The 27,305-nt window shown below is 45.9% G+C and overlaps 1 protein-coding gene across 1 annotated transcript in view; it reads left to right on the top strand.

The window, feature by feature from the left end:
• The window catches only part of ARHGAP10 (Rho GTPase activating protein 10), a 363,870-nt gene that overhangs the window by 108,224 nt on the left and 228,341 nt on the right, over nucleotides 1–27,305 (top strand). Inside the window, exons 5-6 of the mRNA XM_075348016.1 lie at nucleotides 6,221–6,322; nucleotides 19,282–19,392. Coding sequence (XP_075204131.1) covers nucleotides 6,221–6,322; nucleotides 19,282–19,392 — 213 coding nt within the window. The remainder of the gene's footprint in view (nucleotides 1–6,220; nucleotides 6,323–19,281; nucleotides 19,393–27,305) is intronic.

Genomic DNA, 27,305 nt, shown 5'->3' with positions numbered 1-27,305 from the left:
CGTGGGTTCTCCCAGAAACCCCGGATCTCCTCTCCAAGGGGCTGGCTTTCCATCCTCTGACAGACAGATTACACCTGACTGCCTGGAATTTGAGAGGGCACTAATGTGTAGCAGGGGTTTTTCCCCGAATTTAGTTTCCACCTTATTACTAAAGCGGGGTTTACACGCAACGACATCGCTAACGAGATGTCATTGTGGTCACGGAATTCGTGATGCACATCCGGCCTCGTTAGCATCGTCGTTGCGTGTGAAACGCACGAACGACCGTTAACGATTAAACATACTCACCTAATCGTTGATCTTTGTCCAGTCGTTGTAATCCCGATTTATCGTTGCTGTTGCAGGACGCAGGTTGTTTGTCGTTCCTGCGGCAGCACACATCGCTATGTGTGACACCGCAGGAACGAGGAACAACCTCGTACCTGCGGCTGCCCACAATGAGGAAGGAAGGAGGTGGGCGTGATGTTCGGCCCGCTCATCTCCGTCCCTCCGATTCTATTGGGCGGCCGCTTAGTGACGTCGCTGTGACGCTGAACGAACCGCCCCCTTAGAAAGGAGGCGTTACGCCGGCCACAGTGACGTCGCTAGGCAGGTAAGTAGGTGTGACGGGTGTTAGCGATGTTGTGCGCCACGGGCAGCGATTTGCCCATGACGCATAACTGACGGGGGCGGGTATGCTCGCTATCGATATCGCAGCGTGTAAACCCCGCTTAAGTAGAAAAGCGGTGACCACAAAAAAATATTGCAGAACCTGAAAAAAATGTCTGTTGTCTACGGTTCTAGTCTCACAGGGGAGGTACCAATAAGCTCAGGTTTGGAATTTCTGCAAAGAGGTTTCGAACAGGGCCTATCTGTCAGTACGCTTAAAGTTCAAGTTTCAGCGTTAGCGTCCCTGTATAATAATGATCTTGCTGGGAACCGATTGGTGTCCAGGTTTATTAAAGCCAGTTCCCGTCTCAAACCTAAGCGTATGGTAGCCCTTCCTCCTTGGGACCTTAACATAGTATCAGCAGTGCTGACATGTCTCCTGTTCGGACCTTTAGATTATATTTCGGTAAAATGCCGAAGACTGTCCTCCTGATCGCTCTAACTTCGACGCGCAGGGTCAGTGACATTCAGGCCCTGTCAACCAACCCTCCCTTCATGCAATTCTTTGAAGACAGGGTAGTGTTAAGACCTGACCTGGCATACCTTCTGAAAGTGTCCAAATTTCATACATACCAGGAGATTGTGCTTCCATCTTTCTGTGATAAGCCAAAGGATGATGAGGAGGAGAGATGGCATTGTCTGGATGCGCTGCTGTGTTTAAGTCAATACCTTCTAGTCACTAGTTCCTGGAGGAAGCATAAGTCTTTGTCTTCTTCTTTCAAGGTTGTAAGAAGGGGGCTAGAGCCTCAAAGTCCACTCTGGCAAGGTGGATCAGGGAGGCCATAGCCTTAGCTTACTCAGCTAGTGGAAAGCAAGTACCTGCGGGCCTGAAGGCTCATTCCACGAGGGCGGTGGCATCTTCATGGGCAGAAAGAGCTGACGTCTCCATTGAGCAAATCTACAAAGCGGCTACATGTCATCGCCTTCAAACTTCTCCAAACATTAGAAATTAGATCTATCTTTTTCTGACCTCACCTTTGGGAGATGGGTTCTCCAGGCTGTAGTCCCTCCCGAAATTTTTTCTTCGCTGTAATTCTCTTGTGTCGTTATGGGGTGAAGGAAAAATACGCAATTACTTATCGGTAATGTGTTTTTTCTGAACCCATGACGGCACCCTTATATTCCCTCCCTGCACTGGGTGTTTTCTTTTGTCAGTTTTCAGCTTTACCTTTTTCACACAATTGTTCTGGTGGTGGCCATAAGTTGTATTAACCTTTTCCATTGGAGGTCCTTTCATGCTCTGTAATCAACTGATGCGGGGAGAGGTGCCGCCGTTTTTTATCCTGTAGGCTTCCTGTCTTTGAAGGGCGGATCCTCTCTCTCGTAGTGCCGTCGTGGCTTCAGAAAAAAATACATTACCGGTAAGTAATTATGTATTTCTACTCAAAGCAGGGCTTTGCATTTATTTATTTTTTTTATAGCAAAGACCTTGATTTTTCAAAGCATTTATGCACTAAAGCTAGCACAAACACTCTGGAAAGCTGCAAAATTTTTGCATAAGGTTTTGCAACTTTTCACATTTTCACTCCTGTTTCGAGCAGCTCTGTCAAAATGGGTGCTGCTTGGGAGAATCTGAGGCACAGCTGGGGACTGGAAGAATATTTTTAGCTTGGTCCAAAAATGAGGCAAACACCATTGATAAGATGCATTGAATTCCTTAAAGGTAATCTATCACTAGATTTTTGCTACCTCATCTGAGAGCAGCATAATGTAATGGAAGAGAGACTGAATCCAAAGATGTAACACTCAATTTACTGTGTGCATCCAAGTGCTGTTTTTGCGCAATATTGAAAGGACAGGAGAAGCTTTGTCATTTCTTTTATTCATCCATCCGTGAAAAACACTGATGGTAAATAAGACACTGATACCAGTATTCTGTTTTCACATACAGTTCGGGAATCTGTAAATGTAAATGAGACCTGTATGAGCCCAACAATGAGCTTTGCTAAGCGCCTCGATTGTGTGTGGGCTACAGAGAAAACAAGTAGGGTTCAGAAAGGTTATGTTCCCACAATGAGGTTTTGACAGTGTACATTTTTGTTGGGCAACAAAAAAAAGGGGGTCAGTTTCAGCAAAGTGGATGGTGTATATACAATAATATCATGCTATATCATGATATAATATCCTGTAGTCCATACATTACTGTATGAATTAACTTTTGTCAAAGCCAAATACCAGGAAGTATCAAAAAGAATGCAACTTTGGCATATCAGAGAGACAAAAACATTGAAAAAAAACATGTGACCTCATTTACGTTATAGGAGCAGAAAATCTGCAACATGAAAAGCTCACCAAACACTCATCATGGGAACATATCCTTAGGGAATGACAAGCACCACTACCAAATTTGCCTACTTTCCCCCCCCCAAAAATACAGACCTAATTTACACTGCTAGAGACATCCAGCTTTCCTGGATTCTCTTTCTCGCTTTTGGATTCAATAAAAATTCTTTAGAAAGAGTCGGGTGCACTATACCGGCCCGGCAGGTAGCGCTAGTCATGGGGTCACCTGTCCCGCTCACTGAAGGACAAACCCGTAGGGTATGTTCCCACAGTGCAGATTTTTTCTGCACATAAAACTACATCTCTTCCCAGGAGAAATGCTGCGGGAAAAAAAACTAGCTTTTTTTGAGTTTTTGTTGTCATGCACTAGGATAGGGAAAACACTGGGAAAAACGCAGAAATAATTGACATATTAATTGCTTTGGTGCCGTTTTTTTCTGCACCAAAATCTGCACTTCATTATTCTCATATACTTTGCTGTGATACGTTTTTCCTTGCAGTATCTATTAAAATCTACAAGGAAAAAGCGCAGCATGGGCACAGAGCTTAAAAGTCGTTAGTTGTCAGTCCTTTGAGTCTCCAGCAGTTATGGCACAATGCGGACAGCTGGTAATAATGTTGAGCCTGTAGTAAAACTGGATGTTTTTATGAAGATCAGATTACCTAATAACTGTAAGGCTATGTGTACCCACGTGTGTGCGCTCTGCACCGCAGCGCTTAGTCACTCCATGTGCGCTTCAGAGCGCAGCTGAAAAGCTCCGTTCTGAAACTTTGGTGACTGCAGAATTTGTGCGCTCTGGATGCTGCCTCTCCCTATAGACAGAATGGAGACAGCATGCAAAGCGCAGAAAAGAAGTGACATGTTGCTTTTTAGAATGCAGCGATTTGGCAGCATGCAAATCGCTGCGTTCTAAAACGCAACGTGGGCATGGATTATGCACAATCTTCATAGATTGTGCTGTGGACGCAGGACGCATGCAGTTACGCTGCAGTGCACATCGCAGCGTAACTGCATGCAATACGCACATTGTGGGCACATAGCCTTAGGCGGGCTTTGCACGTTGCAACATCGGTAACAATGTGTTACCGATGCTGCAGCGATAGTCCCGCCCCCGTCGCACGTTCGATATATAGTGAAAGCTGCCGTAGCGATTATTATCGCTACGGCAGCTTTACACGCACATACCTGCCGTGCGACGTCCCTCTGGCCGGCGTCCCGCCTCCTTCCTTAGGGGGCGGGTTGTGCGGCGTCACAGTGACTTCACACGGCAGGCGGCCAATTGAAGTGGAGGGGCGGAGATGAGCAGGATGTAAACATCCCGCCCACCTCCGTCCTTCTCATTGCAGCCGGGAGGCAGGTAAGGTGAAGTTCCTCGCTCCTGCGGCTTCACACACAGCGATGTGTGCGGCCGCAGGAACGAGGAACTACATCGTACCTGTCGCTCCCCCGACATTATGGAAATGTCGGAGGCTGCAGCGATGATACGATGACGACGATTTTGCGCTCGTTCATCGTATCATCTAGGATTTACACTACGACATCGCAAGTGACGCCGGATGTGCGTCACTTTCGATTTGACCCCACCGACATCGCACCTGCGATGTCGTAGTGTGCAAAGCCCGCCTTAGTCTTATTAGGCAGTGTTTTCAGAAGTTGTAATCTCTTTTGGTCTCTGGCTATCTTGGAATTTCATTCCTAAACTTTTATTATGCCTTTAAAAACCATATGGGGAAAAAAAAGTGCTTGAACATGAATTAAAAAATAACCAAAAATGAGTCTGGAATCGCACATGCAGTTTTTTTGTTTTTAATTTTTTTAGGCAAAACCAGCAGAGAATTCAAATTGAAATGTAAGAAAGTATTAATTATTTTTTTTTTTTACTCAATCCACTTCTTGTTTTCCTAAAAAAAAATTCAAAAAAAACCTACCAAAAACTGCATGTCTGATTTCTACCTAAGCCCAAAGGCAAGTGCACACATCTTTTTAAGGCGAGTGCTGAGTACAAGAGCACCACAAAAGCATTCTATAAAATGAACATATTGCACAGCTGTTAAAAGAAGTGACATATGTATTCCTTTGGAGGCTTCTGGAAGCCGCCCACACTCGATACTTCACAGTATAGAGCAGGAATGTCAAACTCAAATAGAAAGAGGGCCAAATATAAAAACTTGGACAGAATCGTGGGCAATTTTTTTCAGTCGGGGGCCCCAAATAGTCCTCCATACAGAATATTGTGCCCACTATAGCCCTCCATACAGAATAATGTGCCCCACATAGTCCGCCATACAACACAATATACCCAACATAGCCCTCCATATAGAAAAGTAGGCCCCACATAGCACTCCATGCAGAATAATGGGCCCCATATAGTCCGCTATACAAAATATACCCAACATAGCCCTCCATACAGAATAATAGGCCACACATAGCCCTTCATACAGAATAATGCGTCCCACCTAGTCCTCCATACAGAAGAATGGGCCCCACATAGTCCTCCATACAGAAGAATGGGCCCCACATAGTCCTCCATACAGAAGAATGGGCCCCACATAGTCCTCCATACAGAAGGATGGGCCCCACATAGTCCTCCATACAGAAGAATGGGCCCCACATAGTCCTCCATACAGAAGAATGGGCCCAACATAGTCCTCCATACAGAAGAGTGGGCCCCACATAGTCCTCCATACAGAATAATGGGCCCCACATAGCCCTCCATACAGAATAATGGGCCCCACATAGCCCTCCATACAGAATAATGAGCACCACATACTCCTCCATACAGAATAATTGACCCCACGTAGGCCTCCAAACAGAATAATGGGTGCCTGGCATCGTGGGCCAAATAAAGTCAGCCTTCGGGCAAGATTTCGCCCTTAAGCCAGAGTGTGACGCTTGTGGTATGAAATAAAAGAAGCCACAAAAAAGTGACTGACTGCTTCCTGAAGCAGCTCTGCCTGGGAAAGCTCGTCGGCTGGGCCAAGATATATATAACTTCATATACACATGGCCTAGAGATGCTTTGTTTCATTTTTTGTAGGCAGGTTACATATATGATTTTAAGCAAAAAAAGCCACAGTGTAAACCCGACCCACTACCTATGCGTTTATAAGATGTTTTTGGCCCTGAGCTGTTTGTAGGCAATTCCTCTTTCCTGTTATTTATATATGTGCAGAGAAATAAACGTACCGATAATAATCTGGGAAAGCCATAAAAAGATAACCGTTACTTCAGAGCGATACATTGACATATGCAATCAAAGATAATAAAATATGTATGACTTTTACACAGGAAGAAAAGAAGAAGTTTGATAAAGAAACAGACAAGAACTACAGCAATCTAGATAAACACGTGAGCATGTCTTCAAAGAAGAAAGAGCCACAGTTACAGGAGGTAAGGCAGTCCTGGAGTACTGTGCTGCTGTCACCCAAATCTAGTATATATCTCTTGGAGGCCTAAACTCCGCTGCCCAAGTGCATTACTATAGGACTCCACCATGGCATATTGTGGGAAGGGCTGCCCTGCATATACCCCTGGTCATTCATCCAAATATACCAGTTTGTAACGATACTTACTGTATGTGCAAAACACAATACACACAAGATCCACATCATTATGCAACAACACTGGAGAAATAATGACACATTGCCCCACATCCCCTCATACATGTCGGTCTTTGGGATCTGAATCACATGCCTTTTAAATACAGAAATCTGTAGGACTGTTCTGGGAGGAAGAAAAATTGTGGTTTGCTCCATGGAATAAAAAAAATCCAAAAGGAATCCAGCACTTCATAAAAAGGTAGACTTTATTCCAAAAAACCTTTTTTCAAAAATTTACAAAAATAGGAAACATACAGGGAATGGAAAAATCACCATAGTGCGGTTTACGAGTTTCGAGGCAGCATGCCTCTTAATCATAACCTGAAATACTAGTGGCGTAGGGTCCATTTAAACACTTACAAAAGAAACGTTCTCCAACACACATGATCCCAGTAAGTAAGAACAAGAAAGAAAGCGAGAATGAAAAAGGCAAAGTCATGTAAATATATTAATGTGTGTTTATATATATATGTGTGTGTGTATGTATGTGTATATCTAATATTTATTAATGTTTGTGTGTGTGTATATATGTATATATATAATATGTGTGTGTGTGTATCTATATATATAATTGCCTTATTCTGTCTGTCTGTCTGTCTGTCTGTCTGTCATGCTTCAAAATTGTGTCCTTCCGGTGACATTGTGTCCTTACGGTGACACAAAGCTGATTGGCCGCTGGGCTCGCCATGGCCCCGCCCCCCCACACGGATTGGCCTCTCGCCCCGGCTCTCTGCAGGCCCCGCCCCCCTCACGCAATGCACGCTCGCTCTGGCCCAACTGACACGGAGCTCCGATTCCCAGGTGAGTACACACACACATCACACTCACTCTCACACACACCTCACACACACCTCACACATCACAACATCCTGGGATATCGCTTGCTTCTACACCGGCTCCGTCAGGATCCCAGCAGCGCCAGACATAACCTTGCGATGCTGGGATCTTGACGGAGGCCGTGAAAGCTGGTAACCATTATACACATCGGGTAACTAAGGTCCCTTAGTTACCCGATGTGTATCATAGTTACCAGTGTACACCGGCTCCCACTCACTCTCACACACACCTCACACACACATCACATCGCATCCACACATCAAGCTCCTGCAGCGGCGGAAAATACAGACACCTAACAGCACACACACACACATACACACATCAGATCACACTCACCCTCACACACACATCACATCGCATCCACATACTCACAACATCCTGGGATATTGCTTGCTTCTCGGCCTCGATACTGTGCTGTTAGCTTCCAGGACCTGACGGAGGATGCTGGGGAAGGCTGGGAGGAGAGAGGCTGATCCTGGGGAAGGCTGGGAGAGGGAGGCTGATGCTGGAGTAGGCTGGAAGGAGGCTGATGCTGGGGGAGGCTAGAAGGAGAGAGGCTGATGCTGGGGGAGGCTAGAAGGAGAGAGGCTGATGCTGCGGGCAGAGAGGCTGATGCTGCGGGCAGAGAGGCTGATGCTGGTGCAGCATGGGGAATGGAGCACGATGGGGGGTGCGCAGCATGGGGGATGGAGCACGATGGGGAGTGCGCAGCATGGGGGATGGAGCACGTTTGGGAGTGCGCAGCATGGCGGATGGACCACGTTTGGGAGTGCGCAGCATGGAGGATGGAGCACGTTTGGCAGTGCGCAGCATGGTGGATGGACCACGTTTGGGAGTGAGCAGCATGGCGGATGGAGCACGTTTGGGAGTGCGCAGCATGGCGGATGGAGCACGTTTGGGAGTGCGCAGCATGGCGGATGGACCACGTTTGGGAGTGCGCAGCATGGCGGATGGACCACGTTTGGGAGTGCGCAGCATAGCGGATGGACCACGTTTGGGAGTGCGCAGCATGGCGGATGGACCACGTTTGGGAGTGCGCAGCATGGCGGATGGACCACGTTTGGGAGTGCGCAGCATGGCGGATGGAGCACGTTTGGGAGTGCGCAGCATGACGGATGGAGCACGTTTGGGAGTGCGCAGCATGGCGGATGGAGCACGTTTGGGAATGCGCAGCATGCCGGATGGTGCACGATGGGGAGTGCGCAGTATGGCGGATGGAGCACGTTTAGGAGTGCGCAGTATGGCGGATGGAGCACGTTTGGGAGTGCGCAGCATGGCGGATGGAGCACGTTTGGGAGTGTGCAGCATGACGGATGGACCACGTTTGGGAGTGCGCAGCATGGCGGATGGAGCACGTTTGGGAGTGCGCAGCATGGCGGAAGGAGCACGTTTGGGAGTGCGCAGCATGGCGGGTGGAGCACGTTTGGGAGTGCGCAGCATGGCGGATGGAGCATGATGGGGGGTGCGCAGCATGGCGGATGGAGCACGTTTGGGAGTGCGCAGCATGGCGGATGGAGCACGTTTGGGAGTGTGCAGCATGGCGGATAGAGCACGATGGGGAGTGCGCAGCATGGGGGATGCAGCACGTTTGGGAGTGCGCAGTATGGCGGATGGAGCACGTTTGGGAGTGCGCAGCATGGCGGATGGACCACGTTTGGGAGTGCGCAGCATGGGGGATGCAGCACGATGGGGAGTGCGCTGCATGGGGGATGGAGCACGATGGGGGGTGCGCAGCATGGGGGATGGAGCACGATGGAAGGTGCACACCTCCCCCCAACACACACACACACACACACGCGCACTGCACAACACACACACACTGGGAACCACAAACAACGCCCTACACAGACACCCACACACACAGACAACGCTGCACACACACAACACCCAACACACAAACACCGCAGCACACACAAATATACGCACATACCGCACAACACACACATTGCTCAAAACATACCTCCCCCAAAACACACCAGACACACACAAACCGCACAACACACACACACACACAACGCTACAGACACACAGCGCTCCACAAACAACGCAACACACGCAACACGCATACAACACCGCTCTCACCCCCCGCCACACCCAGAACATGTACAGCGCCCTACACAAACACTTGGTAACTACACACAACAACATCTATATATATATATAACAAAAATCATACATGAACTACACAATACGTAAATTCTAGAATACCCGATGCGTAGAATCGGGCCACCTTCTAGTATATATATATATATATATATATATATATATATATATACCGTATTTTTCGGACCATAAGACGCACTTTTTTCCCCCCAAATGTTGGGGGAAAGTGGGGGGTGCGTCTTATGGTCTGACTATAAGGCTGCGGGGAATGAGGGTGCCGCGGTGCAGCGGGTCATCGGCGGCACGAGCAGGCTGTAACAGCCTGCCGTGACCACGTGGGCCCGCTCATTACATATGCACGCCCATCCTCCCGCCCATCATCTCTCAGCGAAACCGGCGCTGACAGGTGGGCGGGGGGGGGGGGTGCATGCATAATTAGCAGCCGGCCGTGATCACCCCTGGCAACTACAGCCTGGAGTGATCATGTGCGGCTGTATTCACTGCCCCCCGTGCATCATTATCAGCGCGGGGTGCAGTGAATCAGTGTACTCACCCGTCACAGTGTGTGGAGCCGCCCCCCTGCAGCATTACGTCTTCCTGTCTGTGCCGGCGGTCAGCTGATCTGGACACTAGCGGCGCGCACCGCGATGACGTCATCGCTGTGCGCGCCGCTAGTATCCACCAGAATCGATCAGCTTACCGCCGGCACAGACAGGAAGACGCGATGCTGCAGACACCGGTGACGGCTCCACACAGCGGCGCTGCAGCTGAGACAGAGATCGGTGCTTCAGGGAGTGAGGAAGGGTAAGTATAAACGTTTATTTTTTTTCTTCCTGTGCCACAGGATACACGCCATTTACCAGGATGGGGGCATTTCATGAGCAGGATGGATGGGGGCATATCATGAGCAGGATGGATGGGGGTATATCATGAGCAGGATGGATGGGGACATATCATGAGCAGGATGGATGGGGGCATTTCATGAGCAGGATGGATGGGGGCATATCATGAGCAGGATGAATGGGGGGTATATTATTAGCAGGATGGGGGGTATATGAGCAGGATCATATACAAGGCAGGAGGATCCTTATCAGAATGGGGTACCTTAGTAGAAAATTTGGGGACATTACCCCCATAACAGTGTCAGCAGCAGATCCTCACCCCATAACAGTGTGTCATGACCATATTTTTTGGTTAAAATTTTATTTTCCTATTCTCCTCCTCTAAAACCAGGGTGCGTCTTATGGTCAGGTGCGTCTTATAGTCCGAAAAATACGGTGTGTGTATATAATTAATATATATATTTATATATATATATATATAATATATATATATATATATATATATATATATATATTTATATATATATATTTATATATATATATATATATATATATATATATATATATATATATATATATATATATATATATATATATATATATATATATATATATATATATATATATATATATATATATATATATATATGTAATATGTGTGTGTGTGTATGTATATATACAGTCATATGAAAAAAGTTTGGGCACCACTATTAATGTTAGCCTGTTTTCTTCATAACAATTTGGGTTTTTGCAACAGCTATTTCAGTTTCATATCTCTAATAACGGATGGACTCAGTAATATTTCTGGATTGAAATGAGGTTTATTGTACTAACAGAAAATGTGCAATCCGCATTTAAACAAAATTTGACCGGTGCAAAAGTATGGGCACCTCAACATAAAAGTGACATTAATATTTTGTACATCCTCCTTTTGCAAAAATAACAGCCTTTAGTCGCTTCCTGTAGCTTTTAATAAGATCCTGGATGAAGGTATATTTGACCATTCCTGTTTACAAAACAATTCCAGTTCAGTTAAGTTTGATGGTCGCCGAGCATGGACAGCACGCTTCAAATCATCCCACAGATGTTCAATGATATTCAGGTCTGGGGACTGGGATGGCCATTCCAGAACATTGTAATTGTTCCTCTGCATGAATGCCTGAGTAAATTTGGAGCGGTGTTTTGGATCATTGTCTTGCTGAAATATCCATCCCCTGCGTAACTTCAACTTCGTCACTGATTCTTGCACATTGTCAATCTGCTGATACTGAGTTGAATCCATGCGACCCTCAACTTTAACAAGATTCCCGGTGCCAGCATTGGCCACACAGCCCCAAAGCATGATGGAACCTCCACTAAATTTTACTGTGGGTAGCAAGTGCTTTTCTTGGAATGCCGTGGTTTTTTTTGTCTCCATACAGAACGCCTTTATGTATGACCAAACAACTCAATCTTTGTTTCATCAGTCCACAGGACCTTCTTCCAAAATGTAACTGGCTTGTCCAAATGTGCTTTTGCATACCTCAGGCGACTCTGTTTGTGGCGTGCTTGGAGAAACGGCTTCTTTCACATCACTCTCCCATACAGCTTCTCCTTGTGCAAAGTGCGCTGTATTGTTCACCGATGCACATTGACACCATCTGCAGCAAGATGATGCTGCAGGTCTTTGGAGGTGGTCTGTGGATTGTTCTTGACTGTTCTCACCATTCTTCTTCTCTGCCTTTCTGATATTTTTCTTTGCCAGCCACTTCTGGGCTTAATAAGAACTGTACCTGTGTTCTTCCATTTCCTTACTATGTTCCTTACTATGTTCCTCACAGTGGAAACTGACAGTTTAAATCTCTGAGACAACTTTTTGGATCCTTCCCCTGAACAACTATGTTGAATAATCTTTGTTTTCAGATCATTTGAGAGTTGTTTTGAGGAGCCCATGATGCCACTCTTCAAAGGAGATTCAAATAGGAGAACAGCGTGCAAGTGGCCACCTTAAATACCTTTTCTCATGATTGAATACACCTGCCTATGAAGTTCAATGCTCAATGAGGTTAAAAAAACAATTTATTGTTTTAGTAAGTCAGTAAAAAGTAGTTAAAAGTGTTCAAATCAAGAAATTGATAAGGGTGCCCATACTTTTGCACCGGTCAAATTTGGTTTAAATGTGGATTGCACATTTTCTGTCAGTGCAATAAACCTCATTTCAATCCAAAAATATTACTGAGTCCATCAGTTATAAGATATATGAAACTGAAATAGCTGTTGCAAAAACCCAAATTGTTATGAAGAAAAAAGGTTAACATTAACAGGGGTGCCCAAACTTTTTCATATGACTATATATATATATATATATATATATATATATATATATATATATATATATATATATATATATATATATATATATATATATATATATATATATATATATATATATATATATATATATATTACACATATTTATTTGTTTTATATCAGGCCAATATTAAGACAATCCATTAAAAATTTAGGGTGAGGTCGGTTTGTTTATTTAATCTACCAGGATAGGACGTTTCCATCATTAAAATCAGTAAGCTTCTCTGTTCCACAATGTTAGTCTCCGATCTCTCACCAAACCCCCCCCCCCCCCCGTTCGTCAGAGAAGCATTAACACTCTCAATGCCTGCCGACACCATTTTGTAAAACTTTTTATGGCATAAAATCTTCCCTTCTATGAAGTGTTGGATTCCTTTTGGATTCTTCTATTGGTAGGACCCTTCTTATCTGCATCACGTGGGGAACAGGTGAGCTGGACTTTTTGTTTTCTTGCTCCAGTGCATGTTGTACATGAAATCTAGTGACATGGCTTTATTAATATACAGTGTATATGTATGTAAATATATATACAAAATATAATACACAGTATATACTGTGGATAAAAAATATAATTTGCTAAGGAATGATGTACAGTGCAGCATTGTCTGCTTTCACACCCGGCATGAAGTAATGTGCCGCCCTGCATCTAATTTATGTGGTGATGTTATTTCTCAGCCGTATACATGCAGTTACACAACGGCTTCTTTGTACTTCCTGCATTGCAGACAGTGTGCAGAGTATACAGTAAAGCATCCTATACTCGCTTTATGGAAACCGTAACCTACATGTAATTAAATAAGTCAGTAATTGTCACTTTCTGCACCAAGATCACATACAGTGCCTTGCAAAAGTATTCGGCCCCCTTGAATTTTTTAACCTTTTCTCACATTTCAGGCATCAAACATTAAGATAAAAATGCTAATGTTATGGTGAAGAATCAACAAGTGGGACATAATTGTGAAGTTGAACGAAATGTATTGCTTATTTTAAACTTTTTTTAAAAAAATAACTGAAAATTGGGGCGTGCAATATTATTCGGCCCCTTTAAGTTAACAATTTTTAGCGCCACCTTTTGCTGAGATTACAGCTGCAAGTCACTTGGGGTATGTGTCTATCAGTTTTGCACATCGAGAGACTGAAATTCTTGCCCATTCTTCCTTTGCAAACAGCTGGAGCTGAGTGAGGTTGGATGGAGAGCGTTTGTGAACAGCAGTTTTCAGCTCTTTCCACAGATTCTCGATTGGATTCAGGTCTGGACTTTGACTTGGTCATTCTAACACCTGGATATGTTTATTTGTGAACCTTTCCATTGTAGATTTTGATTTGTTTTGGATCATTTTCTTGTTGGAAGACAAATCTCCATCCCAGTCTCAGGTCTTTTGCAGACTCCAACAGGTTTTCTTCAAGAATGGACCTGTATTTGGCTCCATCCATACTGCCACCACCATGTTTGACAGTGGGGATGGTGTGTTCAGGGTGATGAGCTGTGTTGCTTTTACGCCAAACATATCGTTTTGGCATTGTGCCCATATTGTTCGATTTTGGTTTCATTTGACCAGACCACCTTCTTCCACATGTTTGGTGTCTCCCAGGTGACTTGTGGGAAACTTTAAACTACACTTTTTATGGATATCTTTGAGAAATGGCTTTCTCCTTGCCACTCTTCTATAAAGGCCAGATTTGTGCAGTGTACGACTGATTGATTGATTGTTTTCCTATGGACAGACTCTCCCACCGCAGCTGTAGATCTCTGTAGTTCATCCAGAGTGATCATGGGCCTCTTGGCTGCATCTCTGATCAGTCTTCTCCTTGTTTGAGATGAAAGTTTGGATGGATGGCCGGGTCTTGGTAGATTTGCAGTGGTATGATACTCCTTCCATTTCAATATGATCGCTTGCACAGTGCTCCTTGGGATGGTTAAAGTTTTGGAAATCTTTTTGTAACCAAATCCAGCTTTAAACTTCTCTACAACAGTATCATGGACCTGCCTGTTGTTTTCCTTGATCTTCATGATGCTATCGGCGCTTTAAACAGAACACTGAGACTATCACAGAGCAGGTGCATTTATACGGAGACTTGATTACACACAGGAGGCTTATATGTATCATCATCAGTCATTTAGGACAACATTGGATCATTCAGAGTTCCTCAATGAACTTCTGGAGTGAGTTTGCTGCACTGACAGTAAAGGGGACAAGTAATATTGCACACCCCAAGTTTCAGTTTTGTTTATTTTTTTTAAAGTTTAAAAAAATTCAAAAAATTTGTTCAACTTCACAATTGTGTCCCACTTGTTGTTGATTCTTCACCATAACATTAAAATGTTTATCTTTATGTTTGAAGCCTGAAATGTGGGGAAAGGTTGAAAAATTCAAGGGAGCCGAATACTTTCACAAGGCACTGTATCTAATAACCCTGCACATGCCGAGAAGTGACAGCTATTCAATCTTGGGCAATATATTTATCCCCCACCTGCAGACCCTAACAGATCTCCTATATAAAGATCTATACCCTAGACCGTTCTGTACCTTCATCCACAGCTCCATATACAGAAATCATGCCCCCTATGGGTCAGACAAATACCAGTTCTTAATACTAATTTTACTGCAGCTGCAGGGATCACCATCCTCCTTGCTCCTCTGGACAGATCCTCAAATAAGAGGAGGAGGAGGAACATCACGATGAGGACGGCAGTGTCGGGAGGAGCACAGCTGGCAGTGTATTGAGTAGAACAGGCTGGGTGGGCTTTAAAGGGAGTCGGTCAGATGGTTTAGGACTACCAAGCTCATTACTGCGTCAGTTTCAGGGCTGATCTCATGGGAAAAGACCACTCTACCATTTTCCTATCAAGGCGAAGGAAAAAGCATTGGTCAGATTTACTGTGGAGTATGTATGGAGCTTGTGACGCATTGTTGCACTTGTCAGCTTATAAGCAATTAAAGTTGTCTTTTTTTTTTTTCTTTTTTCTGCAAAGCTGTATCTGTGGTCAAAAAAAGTGTATTTAGAAGTCCTCTGACTAGCGCTGATATTAGTGTAGAAGCCATAAACCATCTGACCGGTCTCCTTTAAAGGGAATCTGTCACTGTATTTTTTCTATCTAATTTGAGAGCTGCATGATGTAGAGGCAGAGACACCGATTCAACCAATATATCACTTATTAGGCTACCTGTTGAAGTTTTGATAAAATTACTTTATCTGCTGCATAATATCTACCAATTCTCTGAATGCTGAGCTTTCTATAACTCCACCCACAACACTGATTAGCAGCTTTCTGCCTATGAACAGTGTACACAGAAAGCTGGTGGTGGGGTTATACAGATATCATGATCATTGAGGACTACATGGTAGCAGATTTACTAGTCTTCTAATGATAATCTGCTGATAAAACAATGGCTTTACCAAAGCTACAGTAAGCAGCAGTAAGTGACAAATCGCTTTAATCAGATCCTCCATCTCTACATTTTGTTGCTCTCAGATTAGGTAGCAAAAACCTGCTGACAGATTCCCCTTTCAGTCTTGTGAAACTTCCTCCTTAATAATGAAACCTTGCTAGAAACTAGCTCAGTCCTAATTTTTTATTTTTTTTCCCAACTTTTGGCATGCCCTCTGAGATTGCAGCACGTATCTCCTAAGGTACGATTACTGCCGGTTGAGAATTGCTGGTCTATACCATTTGTGTGCACTGTGCAAAATCTTCAGTGCACTCATATGTATTATTGCATATATGATAATAATCTTTATTTCTATAGTGCCAACATATTCCGCAGTGCTTTACAAATCAGGAGGAACATATACAAACAAGTTACAGTTATAGAAAATACAATATTTAGAGGGAAAAAAAAAAGACAACCCTGCTTGTGAGCAATGTGCGTTCCCTCTTTGTTGTATGTGCCCCCTCTGGCCCAATTTTTGGTCCTCAATAAATGGATTTATTTTTTTTTTTTATTTTTTTTTAGTTAACTTAGCGGGGACTTTGGTTGTTTCTTTTTTTTTTTTTTTTTGCTATCTTTTGTCAAACCTCACTTCAGACGACATGAATTACGTACAATTCCTATATCCACGGGTAAAATGCTCGGGTAAGATCTGCAGTCCACGCGACGTTCTATTAATGGAAGATAGTTATCTTGTTAGTTGAGATCCTGAAAGCTCGAATGTTTTTCTTGGCTGGCTTTCATTCTCTAGAGGGGTTATTTTCAAACAACGTTGCTCATTTTCTCATACATTCCTCCTTAGTAGTCCCTTTGGAGAAGCAAAGGATGTGTTCCTGGCCTCTTAGACAAGGTCATCTCACCAGAGAAAAGAGAGAATCCGCTATTTCACTTCTTTCTCCCAGCATTAGGATTTCAGAGTATTGGAAATAGTTTCTGCTAAAACTCGCTGATCTTCAAACAAGAAGCAGAAAATTAGAAAACTTCAGTGCTCATAGATTAATTTCCGAGGGGACTCCTAGGAGAGACCTGAGGGTCCTGCTTACCACGTCCTATACACACTAACAGCCTTCTCTATACACGCTGATACAGGGTCATCTGTCCATTATAAAAACATAAAAGATGGTCCTTCTATTCTGCCCTAATTTTATTTATTTTTAAAATATTTTAATTCCAGGTGGGGTAAAATCTCTTTTAATGTTGGTTTTCACCCAAATCTGGAAATGTTAGCTATCACTGTTTGTAAGGCTTTGTTCACACAAATGTATTTTCCTTCCGAGTTCTCTGTGGGGTAAAAAAAAAAAAAGACAGAATTGAATCAATAGTGTTCAGTAGGGCTGGTTAGATTACCTTATTTTATTTGTCACTAATCAGATATTTTTAAGTAGAATTTCCTAATTTCTGGTCTTTTGATATCCAAGACTATATCCATTTATACTACTTTTTTTTGTAATTAATTAAAGGGGTATTCTAATAAGCCACAGGTCAGGTCCGGCTGGATACAGGTCAGATCAGGGAGGAGACAGAGGTCAGGACGGGGCAGGACACAACACAGGTCACGAACGGGAACGTAACGCAGCTGAGCCGGAATTATAACTGGCGAAGCACTGGAGGTGCAGCGCCAGGATATAGCGGCCAGTAGATCAGAGTGAGGCAGCAAGGATTAACCCCTCATGACCTAGAACCCTGAGAAGGAATACCAGGAATGACTCAGAAATGCTGAGTCAGGCATGGGTCATGACTCGGGGGGGGGGGGGGGCCTGACTGCTAAGACTCCTGCCAATCTCCTTTAACCCTAGAACACATACCTGGGGCCTCGCATGTCTGCTAGGTCTCTTGTTTTCTATTGTAGATTTCTATGGTTGCGCGTTCTAGGGTTAATGGAGTGATTTTCTCACCATTTGAATATAGTGATGATGCATGTGCTTGACCGCGACATCTTTCATTGTTTATAGATCTGCCTTAGATAACTGAGTGCTATATTCAGCTATAGAGATTTCATGGAGCAGTATTTGAGCATGCACCCTACTGCTCTATTCAAATGGGGTAGACAAAAGTACTTCGTTCTGTCGTTCTGGCTAATGACTGGGGTCTCCGCAGTCAGACAGCCACAGATTTAGACATAATCACTTGTGATGAGCGAGCATGAAGTTTCTCAGGTGCTCAGTACGCGTAACAAGTTAGATGCTCAGAGGGGTGCGATTTAAGTACTTGAATATAATGAAGTCAATGGTAAACTTAAGCATTTTTACAGAAGGGTTCCCAGAAAAATGTTTGAGTTCCCCATTGACTTCCATTATACTCGGGTACTCGAGTTGCGCACATCTGAGATTACAACTGCTTGTTACCAAGCACACAAACATAGTAGTGCTCGCTCGTCACTAGCAATTACTAGAGATGAGAGAACCTTTGAAAGGTCTGATTCGCCGGGTTCAGCCGAACTTTAGATAAAGTTCAGTTTGGGACCTGAAATTGATCCCAGAACCTGAACCTCATTGGAAGTCAAGGATTGGGCAGTTAGGCTCTCCGCCTACATATGGCCAATCATAAACAGAACATTTTTCTTTTTTTTTTTTTTTTTTTCATGAATATGCTTCATTCAAAAACTTTGTTTTCCCCCCCCATTGAAATCCGCTAAGAGACTGCTAGCGGCACTCACTGGGTGGAGCACCGAGCGTACCTGAGCACCCTGATACTCGATCAAGGGGTTAGTATATGTAGAGCACCCGAACTCAGACATAGTTTGTTGTTTTTTATATATAATATATAAGTCCATGCTCAGTACAAACACCAAAACTTTACAGTCCAGGTTCGCTCATCTGTAGTAATCACCCATCCTGTGAATAGGTAGTAGCTGCTTGTTATGGAGGTATCACTTTTAACTTCTGAACTATTAGATGCCAAATCAAAGAATTGCAGTGAGTGCTATTATGGAAACTGTATTGTAGTTAATAGTTATGATGGGCGTTTTCTGTCGCCCTCCTAATTCATGTCTGAGCTGATAGTGTATATATTAAATCCATATATAGTGCTTTAGGTTCTTGGTGATAGGAAATGTTTATACTGCTCTCTAAGTTCTTAACTTTCTTTACAAAGGGAGCACAAATCTATTCCTTACAGGGTATGGCATGAGATGTACAGTGCAGTTATTATTCAGCTAAATGCAGCTGTTTTCTTTCTCTCCTATTTAGGCAGATGTCCAAGTGGAGCAGAATCGGCAACATTTTTACGAGCTGTCGCTAGAATATGTATGTAAACTGCAAGAAATCCAGGAGCGGAAAAAATTTGAATTTGTGGAACCTGTAAGTGAAGACATTGGTATACAGAGCATAAATGGTCTGTGGCATTCTGTACATAGTCATTGCTGCCAGCAAAGCACAGGAGAACATGCTTACTACTTAAAGGGATTGTGTAATAATTATGGAAAGCAAGAACAACAAGTATAATACATTAAAACAAAAAATAAAAAACTTGTTACTGAGCTCTGATGTTCTCTTGTGACATATCATTGCTTTCAGAATGTAGACAATCACTGGGGAGGTACTACTTTCAGGGGTGGCCATATCTCATGCAGTTCAGGGGCCCATGGTTAGATGTGGTCATTCCACTTTCTCCCATGATAGTGGTGGAAAGGTTTGCTGCATCTTTTCATTCATTCATTCAGTCAGTCATTCAAAGTTAACTAAAGGGGTGTTCTTATGTTCTGATATTGGTAGAGTTGGTTAGTCAGCATGAAAATGAGCAAGTTTGCAATGGACTTGATTTTCCTATACGTTTTTGGTTTTCCTCGCATAGAGTACAGGTTCTTTCCAAGGTGATCTAACACCCAAGCATAGCAGAGTATAGGATGTAGTTATATTTAAAGGAGTTAACTCCCAAGATACCAGCCACCTCTCCAAAGCCCACTGATTGCTATACAACAGTTAGCTGCTCTCCCTTGCCTTCCTCTCAGTTCTAGGCTTTTTTGTCTTGCAAAATCACAAACACGTGGCCCCCAAACTGTTGACAATTTCCAGAGCAGTTCATTGTGCACAAGAGATTTGCTGTATATGATAACTACACTACAGTATATGAAATATAGTATAGACTACAGAACAAGGATGTCCAGGTCAGTAATGTGCTAAAGTAGTATAAGCTCAGCAGTAGTACCAAGCTACTGATCAGAAATGTTAGTTTAACCCCTTAACGACCGCGGATGGTAAATTTACGTCCTAGCGGTCATATTGTTACTCTCCCGCTGCTTCCGCATGACTTCCAGTGGTTGTCATGGTACATGTGATGACTCCTGTAGCTCACATGACTCACTAACTGTTTCACCCGGCCGAGAGCTGGGTGAGACAGGAAATGAGCATATCTGCTGATAACAGCTGTGTAGCTGTGATCAGCAGATATGGATGAGCGATCAGACTGGTGATCCATAGAGCCCCCTAGGACACCTAGTAAAATAAAAAAAAAAAAAGTTTAAGGTTTTTTTAAAGTTCAAATCACCCCCCTTTCGCCCTATTGAAAATTAAAGGGTTAAAAAAAATAAATATACACACATTTAGTATCACCGCGTTCAGAAATGCCCAATCTATCAAAATATAAAATCAATTTAATCTGATCGGTAAACGGCGTAGCGGCAAAAAAATTCCAAACGCCAAAATTACGTTTTTTGGTCGCCACAAATTTTGCGCTAAATGCAATAACAGGCGATCAAAACGTAGTATCTGCGCAAAAGTAGTACCGTTAAAAACATCAGCCTAAGACGCAAAAAAAAGCAGTCACTGAGCCAAAGATCCCGAAAATTGAGAACGCTGCGGGTCACGGAATATGGCGTAAAACATACGCCACTTTTCTTTGTCGCTCCATTGGGAGACCCAGACAATTGGGTGTATAGCTATGCCTCCGGAGGCCACACAAAGTATTACACTAAAAGTGTAAAGCCCCTCCCCTTCTGCCTATACACCCCCCGTGCTCCCACGGGCTCCTCAGTTTTCATGCTTTGTGCGAAGGAGGCAGACATCCACGCATAGCTCCACAGCTTAGTCAGCAGCAGCTGCTGACTATGTCGGATGGAAGAAAAGAGGGCCCATAACAGGGCCCCCAGCATGCTCCCTTCTCACCCCACTCTTGTCGGCGGTGTTGTTAAGGTTGAGGTACCCATTGCGGGTACGGAGGCTGGAGCCCACATGCTGTTTTCCTTCCCCATCCCCTTAGGGCTCTGGGTGAAGTGGGATCCTAATCGGTCTCCAGGCACTGAGACCGTGCTCCATCCACAGCTCCTGGGGACTCTGCTGGATAAGGAGCCGAGTATCGTCAGGGACAAGGCCCTGCTACTTTGAGGTACTCTGTGTCCCCGTAGGGACAGCGCACAGAAACACTCCAGCATTGCTGGGTGTGTTAGTGCGCCGGGGACCGCAGCGCTGACCGCGCTTGTGCCATCACACACTGCAGCGTGGCTGGGTGTGTTAGTGTTACTGGGGACTACCGCGCTGACCGCGCGCTGCCATTTCACACTGCAGCGCGACTGGGAATGTTAGTACGCCGGGGACTACCGCGCCGACCGCGCTCATACGCCGGCCGCGCTTATAACTTTAGTCCCCGGCTTTTGCGGCCTAGTCTCACTTTTTTCCCGCCCCCAGGCCTGCCAGTCAGGGGAAGGGCGGGACGCTGTACAGGACGTCAGCACTGGGGCTGGAACATGCTTTGCATACCTCACCCCCCTCACTGTGCACAGTGGGGCACCAGATTCCCGCACTTTCTAGGGCACGCCCACAGCCCCCTCCTCTCCTCAGGACGCCGGCAGCCATTCCTGTCAGCTCTTCTGACGCTGGAGAGGGGAGACAAGCTCAGGGAGACCCAGGCAGGGATTCTGGTGACCACACAACCGCTTTGAGCGGGCGGTAAGCAGCACCTGAGGTGCTGGCCCCACTAGTGCAGAAGTGTACTTATAGATTATATGATTATAGGCTATACTTTACACTGTATAGTGCACGGTTGATTTTTGGCTATATACCCTCCGGGATTGCTCAGAGGAGACAACAGCATGTCGTCCACAAGAAGCAAGGGGGCCAAAGCACAGGCTTACTATGCTGCCTGCGCCGCATGTACGGCTATACTGCCGGCAGGTTCCACTGACCCTCATTGTGTGCAATGCTCGGCCCCTGTGGCACTTACTCAGCCGGAGCCTCTGCTAAGGGTGGCCCAGGAGGAACCACCTGCTAACACTGTCCAGGTGACAGGGACAGAGTTTGCAGTTTTTACTGAAAGACTTTCTGAGACTATGGCTAAGATATTAGAAGCTTTGCAGTCCAGACCAGTACCTCAGGCCATGGGCACTGTGGAATCATTGCTCCCTGGTCCCCCTCATTCGGAACAACAATGTTCTTCCGGGGTGTCTCATAGATCCCAGGGTGAGGTCTCTGACACGGACCGCAGCCCCAGACCGCCTAAGCGAGCTCGCTGGGAATTTCCCTCGACATCATCACATTGTTCAGGGTCTCAGCGGGAGGACTCTCTGTATGATGAAGCGGAGGTAGCTGATCAGGATTCTGATCCTGAGGCCGCTCTCAACCTTGATACTCCTGATGGGGACGCCATAGTGAATGATCTTATCGCGTCCATCAATCAAATGTTGGATATTTCTCCCTCAGCTCCTCCAGTAGAGGAGTCAGCTTCTCAGCAGGAGAAATTCCGTTTCAGGTTTCCCAAGCGTACAACGAGTATGTTTCTGGACCACTCTGACTTCAGAGAGGCAGTCCAGAAACACCGAGCTTGTCCAGATAAGCGTTTTTCCAAGCGCCTTAAGGATACACGTTATCCCTTCCCCCCTGACGTGGTCAAGGGCTGGACTCAGTGTCCCAAGGTGGATCCTCCAATCTCCAGACTGGCGGCTAGATCCATAGTTGCAGTTGAAGATGGGGCTTCACTCAAGGATGCCACTGACAGACAGATGGAGCTCTGGTTGAAATCCATCTATGAAGCTATCGGCGCGTCTTTTGCTCCAGCATTCGCAGCCGTATGGGCACTCCAAGCTATCTCTGCGGGTCAAGCGCAAATTGACGCACTCACACGTACGTCTGCGCCGCAGGTGGCGTCCATAACCTCTCAAACGTCGGCATTTGCGTCCTACGCTATTAATGCTGTCCTGGACTCTGAGAGCCGTACGGCGGTAGCATCCGCCAATTCGGTGGCAATACGCAGGGCCTTGTGGCTACGGGAATGGAAGGCAGATTCTGCTTCCAAAAAGTGCTTAACCAGTTTGCCATTTTCTGGCGACCGTTTGTTTGGTGACAGATTGGATGAAATCATCAAACAATCCAAGGGAAAGGAAACATCCTTACCCCAGGCCAAACCAAACACATCCCAACAGAGGAGGGGACAGTCGAGGTTTCGGTCCTTTCGGGGTGCGGGCAGGTCCCAATTCTCCTCGTCCAAAAGGCCCCAGAAGGATCAGAGGAACTCCGATTCATGGCGGTCTAAGTCACGCCCTAAAAAGACCGCCGGAGGTGCCACTACCAAGGCGGCTTCCTCATGACTTACGGCCTCCTCACACCGCATCCTCGGTCGGTGGCAGGCTCTCCCGCTTTTGCGACACCTGGCTGCCACAGGTAAAAGACCGTTGGGTGAGAGACATTTTGTCTCACAGTTACAGGATAGAGTTCAGCTCTCGTCCTCCGACTCGATTCTTCAGAACATCTCCGCCTCCCGAGCGAGCCGATGCTCTTCTGCAGGCGGTGGGCACTCTGAAGGCAGAAGGAGTGGTGGTCCCGGTTCCTCATCAGCAACAGGGTCACGGTTTTTACTCCAACCTGTTTGTGGTTCCAAAGAAGGACGGATCTTTCCGTCCTGTTCTGGACCTAAAACTGCTCAACAAACACGTAAAGACCAGGCGGTTCCGGATGGAATCCCTCCGCTCCGTCATCGCCTCAATGTCACAAGGAGATTTCCTTGCATCGATCGATATCAAAGATGCTTATCTCCACGTACCGATTGCTCCAGAGCATCAGCGCTTCCTGCGCTTCGCCATGGGAGACGAACACCTTCAGTTCGCGGCACTGCCGTTCGGCCTGGCGACAGCCCCAAGGGTTTTCACCAAGGTCATGGCTACAGTAGTTGCGGTCCTCCACTCTCAGGGTCACTCGGTGATACCTTACTTAGACGATCTGCTGGTCAAGGCACCCTCTCAAGAGGCATGCCAACACAGCCTCAACGTTACTCTGGAGACTCTCCAGCGTTTCGGGTGGATCATCAATTTTCCAAAGTCAAATCTGACACCGGTCCAATCGCTGACATATCTTGGCATGGAGTTTCATACTCTCTCAGCGATAGTGAAGCTTCCGCTGAACAAACAGCGGTCACTGCAGACAGGGTTGCAATCTCTCCTTCAAGGTCAGTCACACCCCTTGAGGCGCCTCATGCACTTCCTGGGGAAGATGGTGGCAGCAATGGAGGCAGTCCCTTTCGCGCAGTTTCACCTGCGTCCTCTTCAATGGGACATCCTACGCAAATGGGACAGGAAGCCGACGTCCCTAGACAGGAACGTCTCCCTCTCTCAGGCAACCAAAGCTTCCCTTCGGTGGTGGCTTCTTCCCACTTCATTATCGAAGGGGAAATCCTTCCTACCCCCATCCTGGGCGGTGGTCACGACGGACGCGAGTCTGTCAGGGTGGGGAGCAGTCTTCCTCCACCACAGGGCTCAGGGTACGTGGACTCAGCAAGAGTCCTCACTTCAGATCAATGTTCTGGAGATCAGGGCAGTGTATCTTGCCCTAAAAGCGTTCCAGCAGTGGCTGGAAGGCAAGCAGATCCGAATTCAGTCGGACAACTCCACAGCGGTGGCTTACATCAACCACCAAGGTGGAACACGCAGTCGGCAAGCCTTCCAGGAAGTCCGGCGGATTTTGATGTGGGTGGAAGCCACGGCCTCCACCATCTCCGCAGTTCACATCCCGGGCGTGGAAAACTGGGAAGCAGACTTTCTCAGTCGCCAGGGCATGGACGCAGGGGAATGGTCCCTTCACCCGGATATGTTTCAGGAGATCTGTTGCCGCTGGGGGATGCCGGACGTCGACCTAATGGCGTCCCGGCACAACAACAAGGTCACGGCATTCATGGCACGATCTCACGATCACAGAGCTCTGGCGGCAGACGCCTTAGTTCAGGATTGGTCGCAGTTTCAACTCCCTTATGTGTTTCCTCCTCTGGCACTGTTGCCCAGAGTGTTACGCAAGATCAGGGCCGACTGCCGCCGCGCCATCCTCGTCGCTCCAGACTGGCCGAGGAGGTCGTGGTACCCGGATCTGTGGCATCTCACGGTCGGCCAACCGTGGGCACTACCAGACCGACCAGACTTGCTGTCTCAAGGGCCGTTTTTCCATCTGAATTCTGCGGCCCTCAACCTGACTGTGTGGCCATTGAGTCCTGGATCTTAGCGTCTTCAGGATTATCTCAAGAGGTCATTGCCACTATGAGACAGGCTAGGAAACCAACGTCCGCCAAGATCTACCACAGGACGTGGAAAATATTCCTGTCGTGGTGCTCTGCTCAGGGTTTTTCTCCCTGGCCATTTGCCTTGCCCACTTTTCTGTCCTTTCTTCAATCCGGATTGGAAAAGGGTTTGTCGCTCGGCTCCCTTAAGGGACAAGTCTCTGCGCTCTCTGTGTTTTTTCAGAAGCGCCTGGCCAGACTTCCACAGGTACGCACATTCCTGCAAGGGGTTTGTCACATCGTCCCTCCTTACAAGCGTCCGTTAGAACCCTGGGATCTGAACAGGGTGCTGATGGTTCTTCAGAAACCACCGTTCGAGCCAATGAGGGATATTTCTCTCGCACGCCTTTCGCAGAAAGTGGTTTTCCTAGTAGCAGTCACTTCACTTCGGAGAGTGTCTGAGCTAGCAGCGTTGTCTTGCAAAGCTCCTTTCCTGGTGTTTCACCAGGACAAGGTGGTTCTGCGTCCGGTTCCGGAATTCCTCCCTAAGGTGGTATCCCCCTTTCATCTCAATCAGGATATCTCCTTACCTTCTTTTTGCCCTCATCCAGTTCACCAGTGTGAAAAGGATTTGCACTTGTTAGATCTGGTGAGAGCACTCAGAGTCTACATTTCTCGTACGGCGCCCCTGCGCCGCTCGGATGCACTCTTTGTCCTTGTCGCTGGCCAGCGTAAAGGGACACAAGCTTCCAAATCAACCCTGGCTCGGTGGATCAAGGAACCAATTCTCGAAGCTTATCGTTCCTCGGGGCTTCCGGTTCCCTCAGGGCTGAAGGCCCATTCTACCAGGGCCGTGGGAGCGTCCTGGGCCTTGCGACACCAGGCTACGGCTCAGCAGGTGTGTCAGGCAGCTACCTGGTCGAGCCTGCACACTTTCACGAAACACTATCAGGTGCATACCTATGCTTCGGCAGATGCCAGCCTAGGTAGGCAAGTCCTTCAGGCGGCGGTTGCCCACCTGTAGGACGGAGCCGTTACGGCTCTATTATGAGGTATTATTTACCCACCCAGGGACTGCTTTTGGACGTCCCAATTGTCTGGGTCTCCCAATGGAGCGACAAAGAAGATGGGAATTTTGTTTACTTACCGTAAATTCCTTTTCTTCTAGCTCCAATTGGGAGACCCAGCTCCCGCCCCTGTTTTTTTGTGTACACATGTTGTTCATGTTGAATGGTTTCAGTTCTCCGATATTCCTTCGGATTGAATTTACTTTAAACCAGTTTATAATTTTTTCCTCCTTCTTGCTTTTGCACCAAAACTGAGGAGCCCGTGGGAGCACGGGGGGTGTATAGGCAGAAGGGGAGGGGCTTTACACTTTTAGTGTAATACTTTGTGTGGCCTCCGGAGGCATAGCTATACACACAATTGTCTGGGTCTCCCAATTGGAGCTAGAAGAAAAGGAATTTACGGTAAGTAAACAAAATTCCCTTCTTTTTTTTTTATTAACTTCTGATTTTGTTTAACCCCTTAGATAAAAGTAAACCTATTCATGTTTGGTGTCTATGAACTCGCACGGATCTGCGGCATCATAAGGACACATCAGTTTTACCATATAGTGAACACAGTGAATAAAATATCTCAAAAATAGTGTTGTCGCACTTTTTTTGCAAATTTTTCTGCATTTGGAATTTTATAGCCATTTTCCAGTAAACTATATGGTAAAACTCATGTTTTAATCTAAAAGTACAACTCATTCCGCAAAAAACAAGCCCTCACATGACCATATTGACTGAATAATAAAAAG

Source organism: Anomaloglossus baeobatrachus, chromosome 1 (genome assembly GCF_048569485.1).
Source record: "Anomaloglossus baeobatrachus isolate aAnoBae1 chromosome 1, aAnoBae1.hap1, whole genome shotgun sequence".
Classification (NCBI taxonomy): Eukaryota; Metazoa; Chordata; class Amphibia; order Anura; family Aromobatidae; genus Anomaloglossus; species Anomaloglossus baeobatrachus.
This window is presented reverse-complemented; position numbering and strand designations above follow the sequence as displayed.